The sequence below is a fragment of the Cetorhinus maximus genome, chromosome 9 (assembly GCF_964194155.1).
Source record: "Cetorhinus maximus chromosome 9, sCetMax3.hap1.1, whole genome shotgun sequence".
NCBI lineage: Eukaryota > Metazoa > Chordata > Chondrichthyes > Lamniformes > Cetorhinidae > Cetorhinus > Cetorhinus maximus.
In genome coordinates, this window is record NC_135887.1 from 62,564,857 (window position 1) to 62,586,427 (window position 21,571).

The 21,571-nt window shown below is 45.4% G+C and overlaps 1 protein-coding gene across 4 annotated transcripts in view; it reads left to right on the forward strand.

Moving 5' to 3' along the window:
- Positions 1 to 21,571, forward strand: part of fnbp4 (formin binding protein 4) — a 59,648-nt gene that overhangs the window by 27,053 nt on the left and 11,024 nt on the right. For 2 of the 4 annotated variants that reach the window (XM_078548811.1, XM_078548814.1), the window contains 9 exons: positions 7,940 to 8,084; positions 12,308 to 12,416; positions 12,602 to 12,925; positions 13,627 to 13,861; positions 14,849 to 14,973; positions 15,169 to 15,273; positions 15,384 to 15,517; positions 16,459 to 16,637; positions 21,130 to 21,452. In XM_078548811.1, coding sequence (XP_078404937.1) covers positions 7,940 to 8,084; positions 12,308 to 12,416; positions 12,602 to 12,925; positions 13,627 to 13,861; positions 14,849 to 14,973; positions 15,169 to 15,273; positions 15,384 to 15,517; positions 16,459 to 16,637; positions 21,130 to 21,452 — 1,679 coding nt within the window. The remainder of the gene's footprint in view (positions 1 to 7,939; positions 8,085 to 12,307; positions 12,417 to 12,601; positions 12,926 to 13,626; positions 13,862 to 14,848; positions 14,974 to 15,168; positions 15,274 to 15,383; positions 15,518 to 16,458; positions 16,638 to 21,129; positions 21,453 to 21,571) is intronic. The other 2 variants (XM_078548812.1, XM_078548813.1) reach the window with 2 other exon arrangements.

The window sequence follows — 21,571 nt, forward strand, 5'->3', positions numbered from 1 at the left end:
TTATACTGCATCTGCCCACTCACTCAGCTTGTCCAAATCACACTGAAGCATTTCTGCATCCTCCTCACAGCTCACCCAGCTTTGTATCATCTGCAAATTTGGAGATATTACATTTAGTTCCCTCATCTAAATCATTAATATATATTGTGAATAGCTGGGGTCCCAGCACTGATCCCTGCAGTACCCCACTAGTCACCGCCTGCCATTCGGAAAAAGACCCATTTATTCCTACTCTTTGTCTCCTGTCTGGCAACCAGTTTTCTATCCATCTCAATACACTACACCCAATCCCATGCGCTCTAAATTTACACGGTAATCTCTTATGTGGGACTTTGTCGAAAGCCTTCTGAAAGCCCAAATAAACCACATCCACTGGCTCCCCCTCATCAACTCTACTAGTTACATCCTCGAAAAATTCCAGTAGATTTACCCAGCATGATTTCCCTTTTGTAAATCCATGCTAACTGTCCAATTCTGCCACTGTTTTCCAAGTGCTCAGCTATTAAATCTTTTATAATGGACTCTAGAATTTTCCCCACTACCGACGTCAGGCTGACTGGTCTATAATTTCCTGTTTTCTCTCTGCCTCCCTTTTTAAATAATGGGGTTACATTAGCTACCCTCCAATCTGTAGGAACTGTTCCAGAGTCTGTAGAATGCATCCAGCATTTCTAGGGCTACTTCCTTAAGTACTCTGGAATGTAGATTATCAGGCCCTGGGGATTTATCGGCCTTCAATCTCATCAATTTCCCCAACACCATTTCCCCACTAATACTGATTTCTTTCAGTTCCTCCCTATCTCTAAACCCTGTGTTCCCCAACATTTCTGGTATGTTATTTGTGTCGTCCTTTGTGAAGACAGAGCCAAAGTATGTATTTAGTTGGTCAGCCATTTCTTTGTTCCCCATTATAAATTCCCCTGTTTCTGACTGTAAGGGACCTAACATTTGTCTTCACCAATCTTTTTCTCTTCACACACCTGTAGAAACCTTTACAGTCAGTTTTATGTTCCCCGCAAGCTTAATCTCATACTCTATTTTCCCCTTCTTAATCAATCCCTTGGTCCTCCTTTGCTGAATTCTAAACTGCTCCCAATCCTCAGGTCTGTTGTTTTTTCTGGCCAATTTGTATGCCTGTTCCTTGGATCTAATTATATCTCTAATTTCCCTTGTAAGCCATGGTTTGGCCACCTTTCCTGTTTTACTTTTGCGCCAGACAGGAATAAACAATTGTTGCAGTTCACCCATGCGCCCCTTGAATGTTTGCCATTGCCTGTCCACTGTCATCCCTTTAAGTAACGTTTCCCAATCCATCATAGCCAACTCGCACCTCATACCATCGTAGTTTCCTTTATTAAGATTCAGAACCCTCGTCTCATAATCAACCACGTCACTCTCCATCTTGATGAAGAATTCTATCATATTATGGTCCCCAAGGGGCCTCGCACAACTAAATTGCCAATTATTTCTTTCTCATTACACAATACCCAGTCTAGGATGGCCTGTTCTCTAGTTGGTTCCTCAACATATTGGTCCAGAAAACCATCCCGTGTACACTCCAGGAATTCCTCCTCTACGGTATTGTTACTAATTTGATTTGCCCAATCTATATGCAGATTAAAGTCACCCATAATTACATATGTTCCTTTATTGCATGCGTCTCTAATTTCCTGTTTAATGCAATTCCCAACATTACCACTACAGTTTGGGGGTCTATATACAACCCCCACTAACATTTTTTGCCCCTTAGTGTTTCTCAGCTCTACCCATACAGATTCCACATCGTTGGAGCTAATATCTTTCCTCACTATTGCGTTAATTTCCTCTTTAACCAGCAATGCAACTCCACCGCCTTTTCCTTTTTGTCAATGTCCTTCCTAAATACTGAGTACCCCTGGATGTTCAGTTCCCATCCCTGGGCACCCTGCAGCCATGTCACTGTAATCCCAACTATATCATACCTGTTTACATCTATTTGCGTGGTTAATTCATCCACTTTATTGCGAACGCTCCTCGTGTTAAGGCACAAAGGCTTGTCTTTTTGACATTACTTGTCCCGTTCCCACTATTTTTCACTGAGGCCCTATTTAATTCTTGCCTTTGATTTCTCTGCCTATCACTTTTCTTATTCCCCTTTCTGTCTTTTGTTCTTGTCCTTGATTCCCCTTCCTCTGACTCCTTGCATAGGTTCCCATCTCCCTACCATCTTAGTTTAAACCCTCCCCAACCACTATAGCAAATATTCCCCCCAGGACATCAGTCCCGGTCCTGCCCAGGTGTAACCCGTCCAGTTTGTACTGGTCCCACCTCCCCCAGAACCGGTCCCAATGTCCCAGGAATCTGAAACCCCACCCCTCACACCATCTCTTCAGCCATGTATTCATCCGATGTATCCTGCTATTTCTACTCTGACTAGCACGTGGCACTCGTAGTAATCCTGAGATCAATACCTTTGAGGTCCTACTTTTCATCTTACTTCCTAACTCCCTATATTCTGCTTTTAGGATCTCATCCCTTTTTTTACCTATGTCGTTTGTACCAATGTGTATCACGACCACTGGCAGTTCACCCACCCCCTTCAAAATGTCCTCTCGCCGCTCTGAGACATCCTTGACCCTAGCACCAGGGAGGCAACATACCATCCCGGAGTCTAGTTTGCGGCCACAGAAACGCCTATCTATTCCCCTTACAACTGAATCCCCTATAACTATTGCATTCCCACACTTTTTACTCCTCCCCTGTGCAGCAGAGCCAACTGTGGCGCAACGAATTTGGATGTTGCTGCTTTACCCTGAGAGGCCATTCCCCTCAACAGTATCCAAAGCGATATATCTGTTTTGCAGGGGAATAGCCACAGGTGATTCCTGCACTGGGTGCCTCGTCCTCTTGCCCGGCCTGGTGATCACCCATTCCCTTTCTGCTTGTGGACTCGTAGCCTGCGGTGTGACTACCTCTCTATATGTGCTATCCACGATACTCTCTGCCTCGCGGATGCTCCACAGTGTCCCCATCCGCCGCTCCGGCTCCAGAACCCAGACTTCCAGGAGCTGCAGCTGGAGACAACTTCCCGTGCACATGCTGGCCCCAAACACTGCAAATGTTCCCAGCTTCCCACGTAGAACAGGAGGAGCACACCACGGCTTTGAGCTCTCCTGCCATGACTTACCCCTTTAACTTAAATTAAACCTTTCGGAAGATACTTAATATCAAATAATATCAATTACTCTAGGGCCCTTCTTCCCTGCTCCTCGTTGTTACAGAATATTGTCCTTACAAACGATGAACCACAAAATAAGACCTTAAAAACTATAAGCGACAAAAGTAGTAAATACTTACCCGACCATACTCACGGTACTCAAAGGATCACCTCGTTCCCTCCTCACCGAACTCCCTCAGTCACCTCTGCTCTCCCAGCTTCTCCTTAGCTCCCGGCTCTGCTCACGCTTCTCTTCAACTCCCGGCTCCTCCCGCGCCCCTCTTCAACTCCCGGCTCCTCCCGCGCCCCTCTTCAACTCCCGGCTCCTCCCGCGCCCCTCTTCAACTCCCGGCTCCTCCCGCGCCCCTCTTCAACTCCCGGCTCCTCCCGCGCCCCTCTTCAACTCCCGGCTCCTCCCGCGCCCCTCTTCAACTCCCGGCTCCTCCCGCACCCCTCTTCAACTCCCGGCTCCTCCCGCGCCCCTCTTCAACTCCCGGCTCCTCCCGCGCCCCTCTTCAACTCCCGGCTCCTCCCGCGCCCCTCTTCAACTCCCGGCTCCTCCCAAGTATCTATCTGTGCCCTCAGCTCATCGGCTTTATTTACCATATCCCTTACATTTACATATATACCTTTTAACACTGCCAAATTCCTGTGCTGAGAAGCGAAGCTCGAAACACAAACAGATCAGCCATGATCTTCATGAATGGTGGTGCAGGCTTGAGGAGCCGAATGGCCTACTTCTCCTATTTTGTATGTCATGTTTTCCATAATGATGCTAAATCTAACTGTATTATGATCACTATCTCTAAAATGGCTCCCCACTGCTACTTTGTCCACTTGTCCAGCTTCATTTCCTATGACTAAATCTAGAATTGGGCTTGTGTGCTGGCTGCAAAAGTTCCCTTGAATGTAGTTCAAGAATTTTGTGCCCTCTGTGCCCTTCACACTGTATCCCAATTGATATTAGGGTAGTTGAAGTACCCAACTATTACTGCCCTACTGTTTTTTCACTCAGAAATCTGCCTACATATTTGCTCTTCTAACTTCCTTCCACTATTTGGGTATCTATAATACACTCCTAGCAGTGTGGCTGCCCCTTTTTTATTTCTGAGCTCAACTCTTATTTGATGCTTCATTTAGTATATCATCCTTCCTCACAGCTGTAATTGATTCTTTAACAAATAATACTACACCCTGACCTTTTTCATCCCCCTCCCTATCCTACCTGAAAACTCATTATCCAGGGATGTTGAGCTGCCATTTTTGCCCCCCACTTAAGCCAAGTTTCTGCTATAGTGATGATATCGTGCTGCCATGTGTCTATCTGTGTCCTCAGCTCATCGGCTTTATTTACTATGGCCCTTGCATTTACACATATGCCTTTTAATGCTGCCAAATTCCTGTGCGGTACACTTTTTAATCTGTGCTGCTTCTGTCTTTTGGAGTCATTCGCTAATTCTCGATCACCCGTTTCCTGCTCTGAATTTGCCCTCAGGTTCCCATCCCCCTGCCAATCTAGTTTAACCCCCCCCCCCCGCCACAACAACCACTAGCAAATCTCCCTGTGAGGATATTCGTCCCAGTCCTGTTCAGGTGTAGACCATCCGGCTTGTACAGGTCCCACCTTCCCCAGAACCAGTCCCAATGCCTCAGAAAACTGATACCCTCCCTCCTACAGCAACTTTCCATCCAAGTGTTTAATCGCCAGTTCTCCTGTTTCTGTACTCGCTTGCACGTGGGACTGGGAGTAAACCTGAGTTTACTGCTGTGTTCCTGTGTGGGAATGGACCTAGTGAACCTTACCTGAAACGCTTCCAATGTAAGTATATGCACGTTTAAGTATGGAGACCAAAACTACACACAATACCCTAGGTGTGGTCTCACCAACACCCTGTACAGATATAGCAAGACTTCCCTACTTTAATACTCCATCCTTCCTGCAATAAAGGCCAGCATTCCGTTTGCCGCCTTAATTACTTGCTGCGCCTGCGTGCTACCTGTTTGTGCTTCATATACGTAGACACGCAGATCCATTTGTACCACAGCATTCTGCAGTCTCTCCATTTGAATAACTCTGTTTTGAGTCCAGAGGACAGTAAAGTCCCTGATTGATCAATGAGGTGCTGTCCCTCGAGCTTGCATTGAGCCACATTAGAATAGTGCAGAAGGCCAAGAGCAGAGTGGAATGTGGATTTAAAATAAAATGTGACCACAAGCTCAGGGTCACGCATGTGGACTGAACAAACATGTTCCACAAAGCAATCAATCTGAGTTTAGTCTCCCAGTGCAGATGAGACCGCCATTGTGATCTGCAAATACAGTATAATAAATTGAAAGAAGCGCATGTAAATTGTTTCAGCCCTGGAAGGAGTATTTGGGGCCTGAGTGTTGAGATGGAGGGAGATAAAGGGTAGGTGTTGCATCGAGTGTACTTGCATGGAAAGGTATTGTGGAAAGGGGATTGGGTATTGGGGATGATTGAGAAGTGGACCAGTGTATTGCAGGGGGAATAGTCTCTTTGGAATGCTGATAGGAGAGGGAAAGATATGTCTGACTTCATGCTGGGGGTATCAGAAATGGAGGAAGATGATAATTTAATGTGGAAACTAGTGGGATGGAAGGTGAGAGCAATGGGAACCTTAGTGTACTTCTGGGAAGGAGGAAAATGAGGTGCTGAGAGTAGAAGTGTGAGGAGTGGAGCAGATACATTCAGGAGCCCTGCAGCCCCTGGTGGAGGGGAACCCTTCACCTTGCGCTGTCATCCTTTTTGTCATTTCATCTCTCCTGCCTTGCCTTTTCACAGAACTTCCTTTTTGTTCTTGCCCATCCACCTCTGTACTTTCTTACAACTTGTTACCTCTTTTCCCAGTTCTGGTGAAAGGCATCAACCTGAAAGGTTAACTGTTTCTCTCTCCACTTCTGCCTGACTTGAGTATTTCCAGGATTTTCTGTCTCTTTCAGGCTTCTAGCATCTAAATATGTTGCTTTTAGCCTAACCTTTTCTCTTGGCCATTATCTCAAAGCTAGCAGATTATAAGTAATATTTGCTGGCTATAATGGCTGCCCATTTGGTGTTCCAGGAAATGTTGGAACAGACTCCACCCCCCCCCCCCCCCCCCCCACGCCACAAAACCATCCACCAGGTCAAATGGGCAAAATGTTGACAAGCTGGAATCTGCCATGATGCCCATCATAAGTGAACAGCCTCTCAATGCTCCGGACAGATGCTCAAATAATGAAGGGCCACTTGGATGAAGTGCCCAAAGGGCTATTAAGGTCCCATTAAGAGTTAACTCTTTTGGAACAGGAGGGGACAAACATAAGGAGGAAGCCATTCAACCCCTTAAGCCAATCTATAATTCAGCTAGATCATGGTTTATCTGTATCTTTGCCACAGCTGCCATCACCCTACTAGCTGGAGTTAATGTTACTGAACTGGTAATCCAGAGGTCCAGACTAATTCTCCAGAGACATGAGTTCAAATCTCACCACAGCAGCTGGTAAAATTTAAATGTAGAATAAAAAAATGAACCGCAATAATGATCATGCCAGATTGTTATAAAAACCCATCTGCTTCACTTTTGCCTTTCAGGGCTATGTAATAAATGCTGGCCTTGGTGCCCATGCCCCAGGAACAAATTCCTGTCTTTACTCTGAAACACTTAAACCCCTGTCTCACAAAAATCTGTCAATCTCTGATGTAAAATTTGCAATTGATACCCCCCACCCCACCCCAACCTCCCCAAACACACATCCAGCCTCAACAGTTTTTTTTTGGGAAGAGCGTTCCAGATTCCCACTACCCTTTATGTGAAAGTGTGCTTCTGAACATCACCTCTGAATGGTCTAACTCTAATTTTAAGATTGCGTCCCCTTGTTCTGGATCCTTTGACCAGAGGATGTGATTTCTTTCTAACTACCCTATCAAATGTTTTAGTCATCTTAAACTCCTCACTAGATTAACCTATAACCATCTATGCTTGAGGGAATACAAACCTACTTTAAGTAACCTGTCCTCAGTTTAGTTCTCTTGGCGTGGTGTCACTCTGATGAACTGTGTTGGAGCCTCCAAGGCCAGTATGAGCTTCCTATGGTGTGGTGCCCAGAATTGAATACAGTATTCCATATGTTGGTCCGCCAGGACAGTGTAACTAACATTACTTTGTATTCCAGTCCTAAAGGCCCAGCATTTCAGTAGCCTTTTACCTTCGTTTTTATGTCTATCCACCAGTTTTTAGTGATTTCTGTACTTGAATCTCTAAACCTTTCTGCTTTGTAGTTCCTAGCCCCTCGCCATGTAGAAAATACCCTGATCTATCTATCTTGGGTGTAAAGTGGATGCTGTCATACTTTTCCATATTAAACACCATCTGCCAGTTTTGCCCACTCACTTAATCTAACAGTGACCCTTTGCAATTTTTGTTCTCACCTGCACGACTGAGCCACCTAACTTGGTGTCATCAGCAAACTTGGATATATAGTTCTCTATTCCTTTATCTAAATAATTGATAAATATAGTGAAAAGGTGAAACCCCAGTACAGATGTTTGGATACCACTAACCCATATCCTGCCAACTGGGAGTATGTATGCATTTTCCCCAGATCCCCTACCTCCCAACCAATTCAGTACGAATGGGTCAGACCACCTTACCCTCCCTGCTGGAGAACTGTTGTGTCTGGAGGTGGGTGTGCTTTATTGATACGTACAAGTAATGAGCACGGGCTTTGTCTCTCACTGTACAGTTAACGTGGATATGGGCGACTGGCAGGAGGTGTGGGATGAGAACACAGGCTGCTACTATTACTGGAACGTTCAAACCAATGAAGTGACGTGGGAGCTGCCCCTCTATCTGGCTGCTCAGCTGCAAGGTCTACATTACCAACACAGGTAGGTGCTTAACCACAGCGGATCTCCACACACTTCTGATGAGCATTCCAGTGCTATGTCTTGTGCAGTGATATTTGTCAACACCAAGTGGATAGTTTAACTGGTTAATTTGCGTTATCTAAAATTGCATTCCAATGTTGTTTAAATAAAAGAAAAGCTTGCAAATTGGCACTTGCTGTAAATTCAGTTTCCTCCCCCTGCAACTGCAACCATGCTGGTGACATTGACCAAAGAGGAAAGAGCCTTTGTTGTGCCCCAGCTAATTTAGGGATGATTTGAGACATCCCGAAGGCACTGGCTTGTCCTTGTGGGGTGGGGCAAGCTGTAGAAATTGTGCGAGTTAACTCAGAGGTCATAGAACGTTCTGCCCTACCCACCAAACCCACCCATTGTAATTTTGTCATGTTTAAACCCATGTAGTGATTGGACACATGCTTTGATTTTAAGCGTGTGACCTCGGTCGGAATCCAGGGTGTTATAGTTGTGTGGAATGGATGGAAATGCACATCTGACAGTTGTTTACATCCGTTTGTCTTTTCATGAGAGAAAGTTAAACCGCATTAATGGAGAAGACCCAGCAGTAGCAAAACACATGGCCCAAGTTGAGGGCTTTGAAACAAGACAGCCAAGCATGTGAGTACGTACAAGAGGAGTGAGGGATTGGAGCTGGGCAGGGGCCACACCACCTAGACTCAGCTGTTGCTGCCTGGAGTTTCTGAAATATAGTGCTGATTTTACAGAGTGATTCTAACCAAACAAACCATGTGCGATGTCTCCGCTCCTAGCAAAGTGTGAAATATGAAGGGCTACCTCGCCAGGGGGTCCAGCATCTCGGTTTACACAAGAGTCGGGGGTCATCCGACGACTGGCTCGTCGCTATGTAGTGCAAGTGGTGATCTTGCACCTACCTGTGTCTGTTCCTGTACCCGTTTACTATTGAGATCATGCAGAAGGTAACTGATTAGCGTTCTGACGTGCTACACAAAGGGTTTAGATTAAGTATCACAGAATTTAACTTTTGGGCAATTTATAATTTTGTTACATTGCTAGAGTCACTGAGCCTAGGGGTTAGTTAATTTCATTTCAAATTCTGCCCCACACTCCACAACTCCAGCATTAATGTGGGGAAAATAGCTGCATCAATGGCAGTAGTGTGAGGTAGAAAATGGAGGAGGGTTTACAGGCTGGTTGGTTGGTTGGCTTGGGGGTGAGAGGAGCTTGAGAAACTGGAGTACGAATGTTCAAAACTGGCCCATTACATTTGGCACTAGCTTGAATAAGTTCAGGACGTCCTTCAGACTAGATCCAGCCTAAGTACTGATGCGATGGAGAGAAATATCAAGGGTGCTCTTAGATTGGTATGTTAATAAAGGCATTCAAGGTCTAGAACTAAGACATTGCAGGACAATACCTCCACTTGGTACATCACAGTTGAGCTTTTTAGCCCTGGTATTCCAGTGACATGGGTTTATATTTCCTATTCAATTTATCATTCATATTTTCCACTTTCTTCCGTTAAAAGTAAGCCACTCACTAATGTTCTGATTTTGCTATTTTCTTTTAAACACTGATCCTGATGTCCTGTTTGACCCAAAGGAGAGTGTGTGGAAAGGTTATGATGTCCAATTTTATACGGTAATCCAAGATTATCCATTCTATGTATGCACCGTACAAGAGTAATGGATGGAGAAGGGTCTCAAGACAGTGACGCAAGGAGGGGCTCACATTTCAACGTGCTGTGTAAAATACTCCTAGTAATACACATCATCTAGATCATGAGGTAACAAAGAGGAGGCTGAGGGGTGACCTGATAGTCTTTAACATTATAAAATGTTTCCACAAAACTAGAAACCATAAACATACAGGTGCTGATACAAAGCTAGGTGGGGAATTAAAACTTGAGAACATAAATACACTGCAAAGGGCTAGATAGACTGTTTAAGTTGTTGGACAAGGTAGCAGATGGACTATAATGTGGAGAAGTGTGAAGTTATCCACTTTGGAAGAAAAAACATTTTTTTAGATAGGTAAGAATCTAGTAAATGTTGGCATTCAATGAAATTTTGGGGTCCCTGTAAAGGAATCACAGTTAACACGCTGGTACAATAAACAATTAGACAAATTATATGTAAATGGTAAATTGACCTTTATCGGAAGGGGTTTAGAGTGGTACGGTAGTCTTGCTGCAATTATTTAGGGCTCTGGTGAGACCATTTTTGAAGTACTGTGTAACATTTTGATCTCTTTACCTAAGGAAGGATATACTTGCCTTGGAGCAGGTGGAACAAAGGTTCACTAGATTGCTTCCTGGGATGTGGAGAGATTGATTAGATGGCCTTATATTCTCTGGAGGGGTCAGTCATTTAGGGCAGATCAGAAATTACTTCACTTGCAGAATTCCAAAGATTCACAAATGTATCCCTGAGGGCTGTGGATGCTCATTTGATGAGCACAGTATATTGATAGACTTTTGATGGGACAGAGTGGAGTTGATCTAGAAGCTCAGCCCTGATCTTAGTGAATGGCGGAACAGGCTTAAATGATCATATGGCTTGTTCCTATTGATCTTTTAGGGTAGGTGAGCGTAGAGTGGGAGGAGGCTTTTACAGAGCAAAAATATAGTACAATGGGCTGAATGATCAGTTTCTGTGCTGTAAATCCCATGTAGCACATGGGAGCAGTGGTAATCCCTGGTAATAGCGCATGAGCCCACAGTGTCCTTCAAGTGACAGTGCTTCAAGATGTATTTGATGGCAGTCGTGAGGCAACATTCTGGTTTGTAAAGAGTCCAGTTAATGTGAAGTGACAGCAAGGCAAGTACCTCATCATCCGTGCAGGCTGGAGTCGTTGCCTGAGATCTAAAATCAGATTGGCCACTTGTGGATTAACCACATTGCCTTCAGCTAAGGGCATTTCTTCTTATTTAATGTAAGTCAACTGTATAGTTTCTAAAGGCCGCCTGCTGAGAGAATATGCTTGCCACCATTAACACTCTAGAGTTGGTTTAATAGCTGATTATTGGAACTGTTTCCCTGAGTAAATTAAAGAAAGATATAGAAGAGAGAAATGTGAATTAGAGGCAAGAGTACAATTGTTGTAATTTAAATATAAGTTGAAAGAGGGGAGATAAATCCAAAGAGCAAAGTCCAAAATTAAACAAACCTTGGGGCTGCTCTTTACAAAGACAGTCAGCAGATGAGGTTGAGGTTGATTACGAGTTGCAGTAGCATTGTGTGCTTTAAGTCCCCCTTCATACAGCTTACAGCTTCGGTAAACACTACCAACCCAGTGCTTTGTTTGCTATGGTACCTCCGGTCATGCAGCTCAGTTTTAAGTTTATATCCCATGTGCTGGTCGAACATGTCGTTTGGGTGTATGGTAGGATATTTACAGCAAGGCCCTTGTATAAAGTTGGAATTCCCCTTTATAGCTGTGAGGCTCCCTGGGACCAAGTGGTGTCTCAGAATCCTTGACAGTTTCCACTCATGAGAACATAACAGAAGTAAACCATTCAGCCCCTTGAGCCTGTTCCATCTTGGTTGATCTATATCTTAACTCCATCTACCCCCACAACCCCCACCCCACCCTTGCTCCATTTCATGAATACCTTCACTCGGCTTTTTTACATTTTCACTTGACCCCAGCACTTGTGTGAGGAAGGGGATCTTTGAGCAAGAGTTCCTGATTTCCACTACCCCTCAAATCACCCCGAACTCTAATTTTAAGATTATGCTCCCTTGTACTGGCCTCCCCCCACCAAAGGAAACAGTTTCTCTACCTACCTTGTCAATTCCTTTGATCATTTTAAACACAGAATTAGAACATCCCTTACTCCTCTACATTCAAGGGAATGCAGGCGTAGTCTATGCAACCTACCTATTATCCCCAGTATCATTCTGTGAACCTGCGCTCCACCTCTCCAAGGCTAATCCATCCTTCTCTATGTGTGGTATCTAACCAACACTTTAAATAACTTCTATAACTTCCACATTGCAACCAGGAAATTGAGTTGTGTGAGAGTTTACCTATACTATGTATAGAGAAGAATCGGTCTTTTAAGATGTCATGTAATGATGCTTAGTGGTGTGGGGGTGGGTGCTGACAGTAGCTGTTGAAATGGAGGGGGAGGCAGCAAGGCCATTCAGTTTTGGGAAGGTGTGTTGCCACAGGACCTTTTGAGCAGTGCAGTGAGGAAACGCATGTTACCGTGTGTTGTCTTTCAGCTCCGTGACCCTGTCCGCTGGCGAATTGGAGAGTAATTATCAGCACACAGGCATCTATCACCATGACCAAACTGTGGCAAAGCCAGATGGCAGAAACCTGAAGAAGAAGGTAGGGGTGAAATAAGGTGATATCTGTTGCTTTTCTGCAGGGCAAGGGGCAACAAAAATAAAAATCTTGTGCGGAAGCCTGCATTTATTTCAGTGGGGCCACTGATGTACAGGTAACTTTGAATCACGGCCGTGCTGGCTCCTTTGCGTGTCATGTCTCTAACCTACTTTTTTCTACTTCCAAAGGAAGTGAACGAGAGTGTGTTTGCACTGGCTGGCGAGAAAGAGGAACATTCAGGTGTCGCCGCATCTCTGCTGGCTCCTCTCATTCCCGAAGAGGTGAAGAAAGCCGAGGAAAAGTGGCGGAAGAAATTGATTTGCCAGGAAGAAGAGGTTGTTGAGGAGGACAGTGGCAAGAACAACAGCAGCATGCAAGTGCAAGAAGCATCACAAGAGGATCGTCCGAGCTTAAACCTTTCCCTGGAGAGCGCAGAGGAAGAGGAGGGAGTGGAGAAAGAGGAGGAGGAAGAGTATACCCGGGAACTGGAGTTGGTGCTGGAGAGAAAGAAGGTAAAATTATGCTTCAGTTGAAGGATGCAAAACTGTCTGTGGTAAGAGAGAGACTGGGTGCTTGTGAACAGCAGAACTAAACTTGCATTTCTAATCTGCCCAGTTCCTTCACCACACAATTACATGATAATCTGAAACTGTGCTTACTAAACAATAAATTATCCTCTGAATTACAGCAGAGTAATGCATGGTGCATCATTGCATAACACTCCTATCCTTGGAAGGTGAAGTGTCACTCTTAAGTTGCAATGAGGAGTGATGCCACTGAGGATCCGCTAATATTTGCAATTCTTTTGAATTTGGGTGGGCACGGAATGATTTGGACAGCATAATGTATATTTTAAGCTGGTTGCTGGGACCAAGGGTAATGAACAGCTGAGAAGGGCCAAGTGGACATTTGAGGGGCGTTGGTGTTTTCATGTATCAATAACCCACACACCATGGGTCAAACTCATCCTTGTGCAAATGTGGCCCCAGCACACAGTTGCTCTGAGCTGGTGCTCACGCCAAGACCCAGGATACCTGGGGTAAGAAGTGACACTGAAGAAGATCTTTCACTTTCACAACTGCAAAATCTACATGCCGTGGGCAAGATCTACCTGCAAATTAAAACAGCAACAAGAAAGGCAGAGTCATTTGTGTAGCTTTGTTTTATTTGCTTTTTATATCAATAGTTTTTGACTCAGTCCATGTGTTCACAGGCAGAGCTGCGTGCACTGGAGGAGGGCGATGCCAGCTTGACTGGGTCAAGTCCGCGCTCTGATAGCAGCCAGACTTTAGTGCAGGAGGGGCAGGTGTCTGAGAGCAGCAAGCACGTCCATAGGAAAGGGAAGTGGCAGGCACTGGTTCGCACTTTTAGCCCCGAGTCTACTGGTCGTGCTTCAGATAACCTAGAACGTGACATCACCCCGGAGGGAACGCACTGTGCTGAAACTGGTAAGTGATTGGAGAAACTTCATTGGAAAGGTTTTGTCCCTGTTTGGACGGCCAAGCTTTGTTTTTTGTTTCCAGGATTGGACAGTGCTGCAAGGCCACATTTGTAACCCCTCCCTTGCAGCCCTAGGGATATGGTGGGCCTTCATTTGTTTGTACTTGTGCATATCTTCTGCAGGAGGGATAAGACTGGACTGGCCGGTTGTGGGAGATATGGACATTCGTAAACCAGCTCAGATTTATGATAGTCCAGCAGTTTTTATGATCAACTTCACAACTCCTGATCCCGGGATTCTAATGTCAATGGCCATGACATTACCATAACGTGCAAGCTTAACTTGTTCAAAATGGCTCAGTGGAGGAATCGCATTTCATTCACATGGTGTCAAGCTCCCTCTACACTGTGCAATCACACACTCTCAGGGCAGGTACAAGCACAGGTTTAATCAGTTAACAGCACTGTGGATGTACCTACCCTACATGCACTGCTATGGTTCAAGAAGGTGGCTCATCACCACCTTCTCAATGGCAAGTAGGAGTGGGCAACAAATGCTGGTCTAGCCAGCGAAGCCACATCCAATGAAAGAATTTTTTTTAAGAAGCACAGAGTGAAAATGAGTGTGAGATTTATATTTTTCATACCAACTTTTGTGACTGTAATGAGCAAACCTGATGGTTTGTACCAATAAAAGTCCATTTACTGTCTGCCCATTGGGAATAGGCCGAGACACCCAACCTAATTTCACTCAGCTCCTGTAACCAACAGGGAATTGTGCAGGAATACAACGTGATAAATTATTTTGACAATTACAGTTTGACAGTTATATATGGAGGGGAATTATAGGTTTGGGTAATAATAATTTGAAAGAAAATGGTTGAATATTGTGTGTAACTTAATGTCATAGCCAAGTGTTGAATGATTTCAGTAACCTGTTCATCTAGCTTCCTGTTGCACACCCCATTCCCACACCACCTGATTTCTCTCTGCAGCTCCTGAAAAGCCGAGCGTTGATCCTGAGGAAAGTGAAATGGATCTTGAAGGATCTGCAGAAAAGCAATCAGCTGCACCAAAACTTCCTCCAGAAGAAAAGGATGACCGCGGTGAATTGAAGGTGGCAAGTCCAAAGTCTAGGCTGTGTTGGCATTTCTTTATTGTTTAACTAGCTGCGGCCTTTTCGGATAATCGTATGGCTCAGTATGCTAGGACATTTTGGGGACCACTATGGGGCCCAGGGGATGCTCGTGGGATGGGGAAGGGGATGTCTTGGTGGTGCAAACATTGTGAGCATTGACATTGACTCGTTCTTCAGTTTCAGATTGCTGAATTGGCAAACACTCTCTCCAGCAAACTGGAATTCCTGGGAATTAGCAGACAATCTATCTCCAACTTCCACTTCCTGCTGCTCCAGATTGAGGTTTGAGACTGACTCTATTCATTCCACACACAACCTGAATTGGTGTTTGAGGGGTGGGAAGCCCTCAGAGGGAGAGCTTTTTCTTTAATGACACCTCTCTTGGATTTCAGACTCGAATATCAGACTGGCGAGAAGGAGCACTGAATGGCCAATACCTGAAACGCAAACTGCAGGAAGCTGATTTACAGATTAAACACTATGAATCTAATGCATCCCCAAAAGGCTGGTCCTGCCATTGGGACAGGTACGCACTCTTCTACTTTTTCACCTTTCACCTTTGACACGTGACAACCGAACTGTGACCCCCCCCTCCCCATCTCCACATGACGACGTGGCAACAGTAGTTGCAGACTGCCAGCTCACTAAACTGCTAATTTGGTAACACTCCTGCATGTATGCAAATCCCAAAAGCAAAACCAAAATCATTGGACCAGCCTAAAGTATAACCCTCAAAATTTGGCAATTTCTCATGCTGAGGTTTGAGTGTTGGAATTGAACAGATAGACTGCTCATATAATTGTGTTGAGTAAGGGATTAACGATAAAGGGGAAAGGGGCGGGAGAGAGAGAGAGTGCGCATGCAAGAAATGTCTGCGCTTTGCTGGAAATTTCTGAGATGGAATTCCTGAGCCGACTACACAAGAGAAAGAGGGAAGGTGCCTCCTGCAGCAGCTACGCGAGAAGACCAAGATTATTGCCGGAAGCACAGGTCAGAATTATTTTCTTTTCTCTATTTCCAGTTTACTGTATCTGTAAAATACATAAATGTGTTTTTATATATAAATTTTTTTAAAATAGTTTTATTTTTCAGCTTGAAGAATATTTTTGCACTAATTCCTTCCTTGTTTGCTTCTAGATGAAAAAGGATGTCTGAATTAGCCATCAGATATCTTGCTCTGTGCCACCATTATCAGGCAGCCTTTTTCTCCCACCGAATACGACGATAATTGGGCCGTAATTTGTAAATGCCTTTTTAAAAAGGCACAATATTTTAAAAAAGCAAAAATACAAACCAAAATTAAATCATGAGGTTTTCTGTTTAACCTCTGCTTTCCTAGACTGCTAGGAGCAGGAGGTGCCAAACCTCCTGTTGGCAAAAAAAATCATACCTGTTTTTTTTCGCCTCTGGCAGGGTGCACCTGCAGTCGCCCCCCAAACTAAGTGTGTCCTTTCTGTCACGCCGTAGGGAGCACCGGCGCTATTTCTATCTCAATGAGCAGACGGGCCAGTCACAGTGGGAGTTCCCAGACGTGGACGAGGAGGATGAAACAGCTGAGTGTGCCTCAAGGCTGAATGCTGGCAAGAGCATGTTCTCCGCCAACGCTCCAGTGAAAGAAATATCGGGCGCACTAAGTGACCCTACAGGTGAGGAGCTTTGCTGCTGGTCTGTCTTTATCTCTGGTTGGTAGTGGGGAATGAACAACAATCAATATTCCTTTCAAACTTCCTGGGCTTAATCACAGGTTGGTTCCCACTCCTGCAGCAGTGGATCAGTCCAAGTCAAGGGTGGTGTGCAACTTGGAGGGGAACTTTCAGGTGATGCTGGTGTTCCCATGTGTCTTTATCTTCGAGGTGGTAATGGTCCTGGGTTTGGAAGGTGCTATTGAAGGAGCCTTGGTGAGTTGCTGCGGCGCACCTTGTACCTGCTGCCACTGTGCATCGGTAGTGGAGGGAGTGAATGTTTGTGGATGTGGTGCCAATCAAATGGGCTGCTTTGTCTTGGATGGCGTTGAGCTTCTTGAGTGAAGTGGGAGCTGCACTCATCCAGGCAAGTGGAGAGTACTACATCACACTCCTGGCTTGTGCCTTGTAGATGGTGGGCAGGCACTGGGGAGTCAGGAGGTGAGTTACTCGTCGCAGGATTCCGAGCCTCTGACCTGCTCTTGTAGCCACTGTATTTATATGGCTAGTCCAGTTCAGTTTCTGGTCAATGGTAACCCCCCCAGGATGTTGATAGTGAGGGATTCAGTGATGGTAATGCCATTGAATGTCAAGGGGGCGATGGTTGGATTCCCTCATGCTGGAGATTGTTACTTGGCATTTGTGTGATGCGAATGTTACTAGCCATTTATCACCCAGGACTTACTGCATCCAGGCACGGACTGTTAAAGTATTGAGGAGTTGAACACCTTACCTTAATTAACGAACAATGCCACTTGTGATCTGATGTAGGATAGGGAGTCATTGAAACAGCTGAAGATGGTTGGGTGCAGTGCACTGCTGTGGCTCAGTTCATAGCACCGTCGCCTTTGAATCAGAGGGTTGTGGGTTCATGTCCCACTCCCGGAAACCAAGAACTGTGATTGTACTTGAAAAAAAGAGTTGCAATCTGTGACTGTTGATAACTCGAAAGAGTATCCTGAGGAACTCTTGCAGTGATGTCCTGGGACTCCTGTGATACAATGCCCTGTCTGTGGACAGTTTTCCCCCGGCTTGCATTGACTCCAGTTTTGCAGGGGCTCCTTGATGCCACGTTCGGTCAAATGCTGCCTTGATGTCAAGAACAGTCACTCTCACATCACCATGGGAATTCAGCTCTTTTGTCCATGTTTGAACCAAGGCTGTAATGAGGTCAGGAGCTGAGTGGCCCTGGCGGAACCCAAACTGAGCGTCAGTGAGCAGGTTATTGCTGAGTAAGTGCTGCTTGTTAGCACTGTTGATGACACCTTCCATTACTTTACTGATGATGGAGAGTAGGCTGATGGGGCGGTAATTGGCCAGGTTGGATTTGTCCTGCTTTTTATGTACAGGACATACCTGGGCGATTTTCCACGTTGCCGAGTTGATGTCAGTGTTGTAGCTGTACTGGAACAGAAGGGCTAGGGGCACAGCAAGTTCTGGAGCGCAAATCTTCAGTACTACTGCCAGAATATTGTTAGGGCCCATAGCCTTTGCAGTATCCAGTGCCTTCAGCTGTTTCTTGATATCATGTGGAATGAATTGAATTGGTAGAAGACTAGCATCTGTGATGCTGGGGACCTCCGGAGGAGGCTGAGATGGATCATCCACTCGGCACTTCTGGGTGAAGGTGGTTTTGCACTGATGTGCTGGACTCCCCCATCATTGAGGATGGGGATATTTGTTGAGCCGCTTCCTCCAGTGAGTTGTTTAATTGCCCACCACCATTCGCGACTGGATTCAGGACTGCAGAGCTTAGATCTGATTTGTTGGTTGTGGGATCGCTTGGTTCTGTCACTTGCTTCTTATGCTGTTTGGCATTCAAGTAGTCCTGTGTTTTAGCTTCACCAGCATATTTTTAGATATGCCTGATGCTGCTCCTGGCATGATTCCTGACACTCTGTATTGAACCAGGGTTGATCCCTCAGCTTGATGGCAATGGGAGAGTGAGGGATATGCTGGGCCATGGGTTTACAGATTGTGGTTTGTACAATTCTGCTGATGGCCCACAGCATCTCATTGATACCCAGTTTTGAGCTGCTAAGTCTGTTTTCTGTCTATCCCATTTAGCAAGTATTAGTGTCACACAACTGTCACCTGCCACAAGCCTGGTCTGGCAGATGTGTCCTTCAGAGCTCAGTCAGTAGAGGTGTTACCAAACCGCTCATGGTGATGGACATTGAAGTCACTCAGCCAGAGTACGTTCTGTGCTCAGACACCTGTAGTGCTCCCTTCAGTTGGAAGGAGAAGAAGGATTACTGATGCATCAGCTGAGCAGAAGCAGGTTTTGTTTCCTGGGTGAATGCTATTCAAGGTGTGGCATGTATGCGGATGTGGAGTCTCTGGGAAGAGCAAGGAAATTCATGTTTCTCTTTTAAGATGTTGCTCAAAACTGACTTCATTCGCCAAGCTTCTCGTAACATGTCCTAATGCACCCTTACAGTCCTGTGGATTCAGCTTAGGACGTTCTACTGTATTTAAGGCACAATATCAGGCAGCATCAAAGAGCCCTAGTAAAGTTGAAATGAATGGGAATCGGAAAACTCTCCACTGGTTGGAGTCATACCTAGCACAAAGGAAGATGGTTGTGGTTGTTGGAGGTCAATCACCTCAGTTCCAGGACATCACTGCTGGAATTCCTCAGGGCAGTGTCCTCGGCCCAACCATCTTCAGCTGCTCCATTGATGACCTTCCTTCCATCATAAGGTCAGAAGTGGGGATTGCAATCATCTGCGAACAATGTTCAGCACCATTCATGACACCTCAGATACTGAAGTAGTCTGTATGCAGCAAGACCTGGACAGCATTTAGCTTGACTGATAAATGGCAAGTAACATTGTCTGACACGTGTGACATAAATGATCATTTCCAACAAGAGATAATCCTAACCATCATCCCTTGATGTTCAATGGTATTACCATCACTGAATCCCCTACTATAAACATTCTGGGGGTTACCATTGACCAGAAAATGAACTGGACTACCCATATAAATACTGTGGCTACAAGAGCAGGTCAGAGGCTGGGAATCCTGTAATGCGCAACTCACCTGACTCCCCAAAGCCTGTCCACCATCTACAAGGCAGGAGTGTGATGGAATACTCCCCACCTACCTGGATGCAATCCCAACAACATTCAGAAAGCTGGAGACCATCCAGGACAAAGCAGCCTGCTTGATTGGCACCACATCCACAAACATTCACTCCCTCCACCACTGATGCACAGTAGCAGCAGTGTGTACCATCTACAAGATGCACTGCAGGAATTCACCAAGGCTCCTTAGGCAGCACCTTCCAACCCTGTGATCTGTACCACCTAGAAGGACAAGAGCAGCAGACACAGGAAAACCACCACCTGGAAGTTCCCCTCCAAGTCACTCACCATCCTGACTTGGGACTATATCGCTGTTCCTTCACTGTCACTAGGTCAAAATCCTGGAACTCCCTCCCTAACAGCACTGTGGGTGTACCTACACCACATGGACTGCAGCGGTTCAAGAAGGCAGCTCACCACCTCCCTATGCCAATAAATGTGGGTCTTCTCAGTGACAGCTGCACTCTGTGAATGAATGATAAAATAAAATGCAGGTTGTTGAACAGGTCAATGAGCTGCGTGAATCTTCTTTTAAAAATTGGCATAAAACTCATATAACCAACCTCCAGATAGTGTGCAGCAAGTCCCAGAAGACAAGTGTAGCCAAAGCCCCTTTCTGCAGCAGTCTTGATTTTTTTTTCTCCCTGTTGGGTGTCTGCATTTAGTCTGCCATTTATTGTGCCTCTCAAAACATCGCAAGCCTTGGTGATGCATTACACTCTGGTGCACGGGCTGTTGCAAAGACAAACGCAAGGCTATTTTCCTTCATGTCTACTTCCCATGGGTATTGTGTTAAAACTATAGTCTGTTCCATGTCAGCACCACCCCTACCTTCCTCCCCTGTAAGTGATCCAATCCCTCATGTGGTGCTTTGCACAAGGCTCTGAAGCCAGAGCTCAGCCCAAATGTTAACAATAATTTACATTTTAAATGGGTCAATCTTATCTCTCGCACTGCCTTCCTGAGTGAAGTGAAGACACAGTTGCAGTGCGTGGATCTGAATACCAGGAATCATTCTGAATTGGAGACACATATCACAGCAGAGTGATGGTGTTCAAGGGATTAGAGAAACCTGCTGAATTGAGTATGTCGGAGAATGGGATGTTCAGGCTGGGCTGAAATCTCTGGAGAGATGAGGAGATTAGGTTACACAGACTTGGTGCCAGCAGAATGGCCTTATTATTGCTGCCAAGGATTCCTGAAGAGTATGTATGTGAATATTTACTGAACAAAAGATCTAGGGTCATTCCAACAGCAGGCCCAGTTGAGTTGCTGGTATTCAAGGGTGGCAGTAACTCTTATTGTTTACACTAACTGTACTCTCATTTTAGTTTATTCTTTGTAATGTTGCTGCTCCTTGCATACAGAGCTCTGTGCCAGCCAGCTTTCCGTTTGTCAGCCAATCAACACTGCTTCTATAAGAAGCAATGTCCAACCCCCACTCCCCCCGCTTCCCCCTCAACCCCCCCTCCCATTGGATCTTCCTCCCCCTCCCCCACCCCCACCTTCCTCCCCTCCCCCACTACCCCCACCACCACCACCTCCCAGCGATGATGGAGACATACAGGAAGTGGAGATGGAAGTGGAGAGTAAGGAGCCACCAGCGCCAGGAACAGAAGAAGATTGTTTGGAAAGAGCCCTTCTCAACATCATCCCAGTTGCAACAGTTCAGCCTCCAGCAGTAAAGAAGGTGAGATTGGAGTGTTTTTTTTAAAAAAAACATATCCCCCCACTCTCAAGACTGCACTGGTCATGACAGTAAGCAGCTGAAACTGATAGGAAAGATATGAAAAAAAAAAACAAAAATAG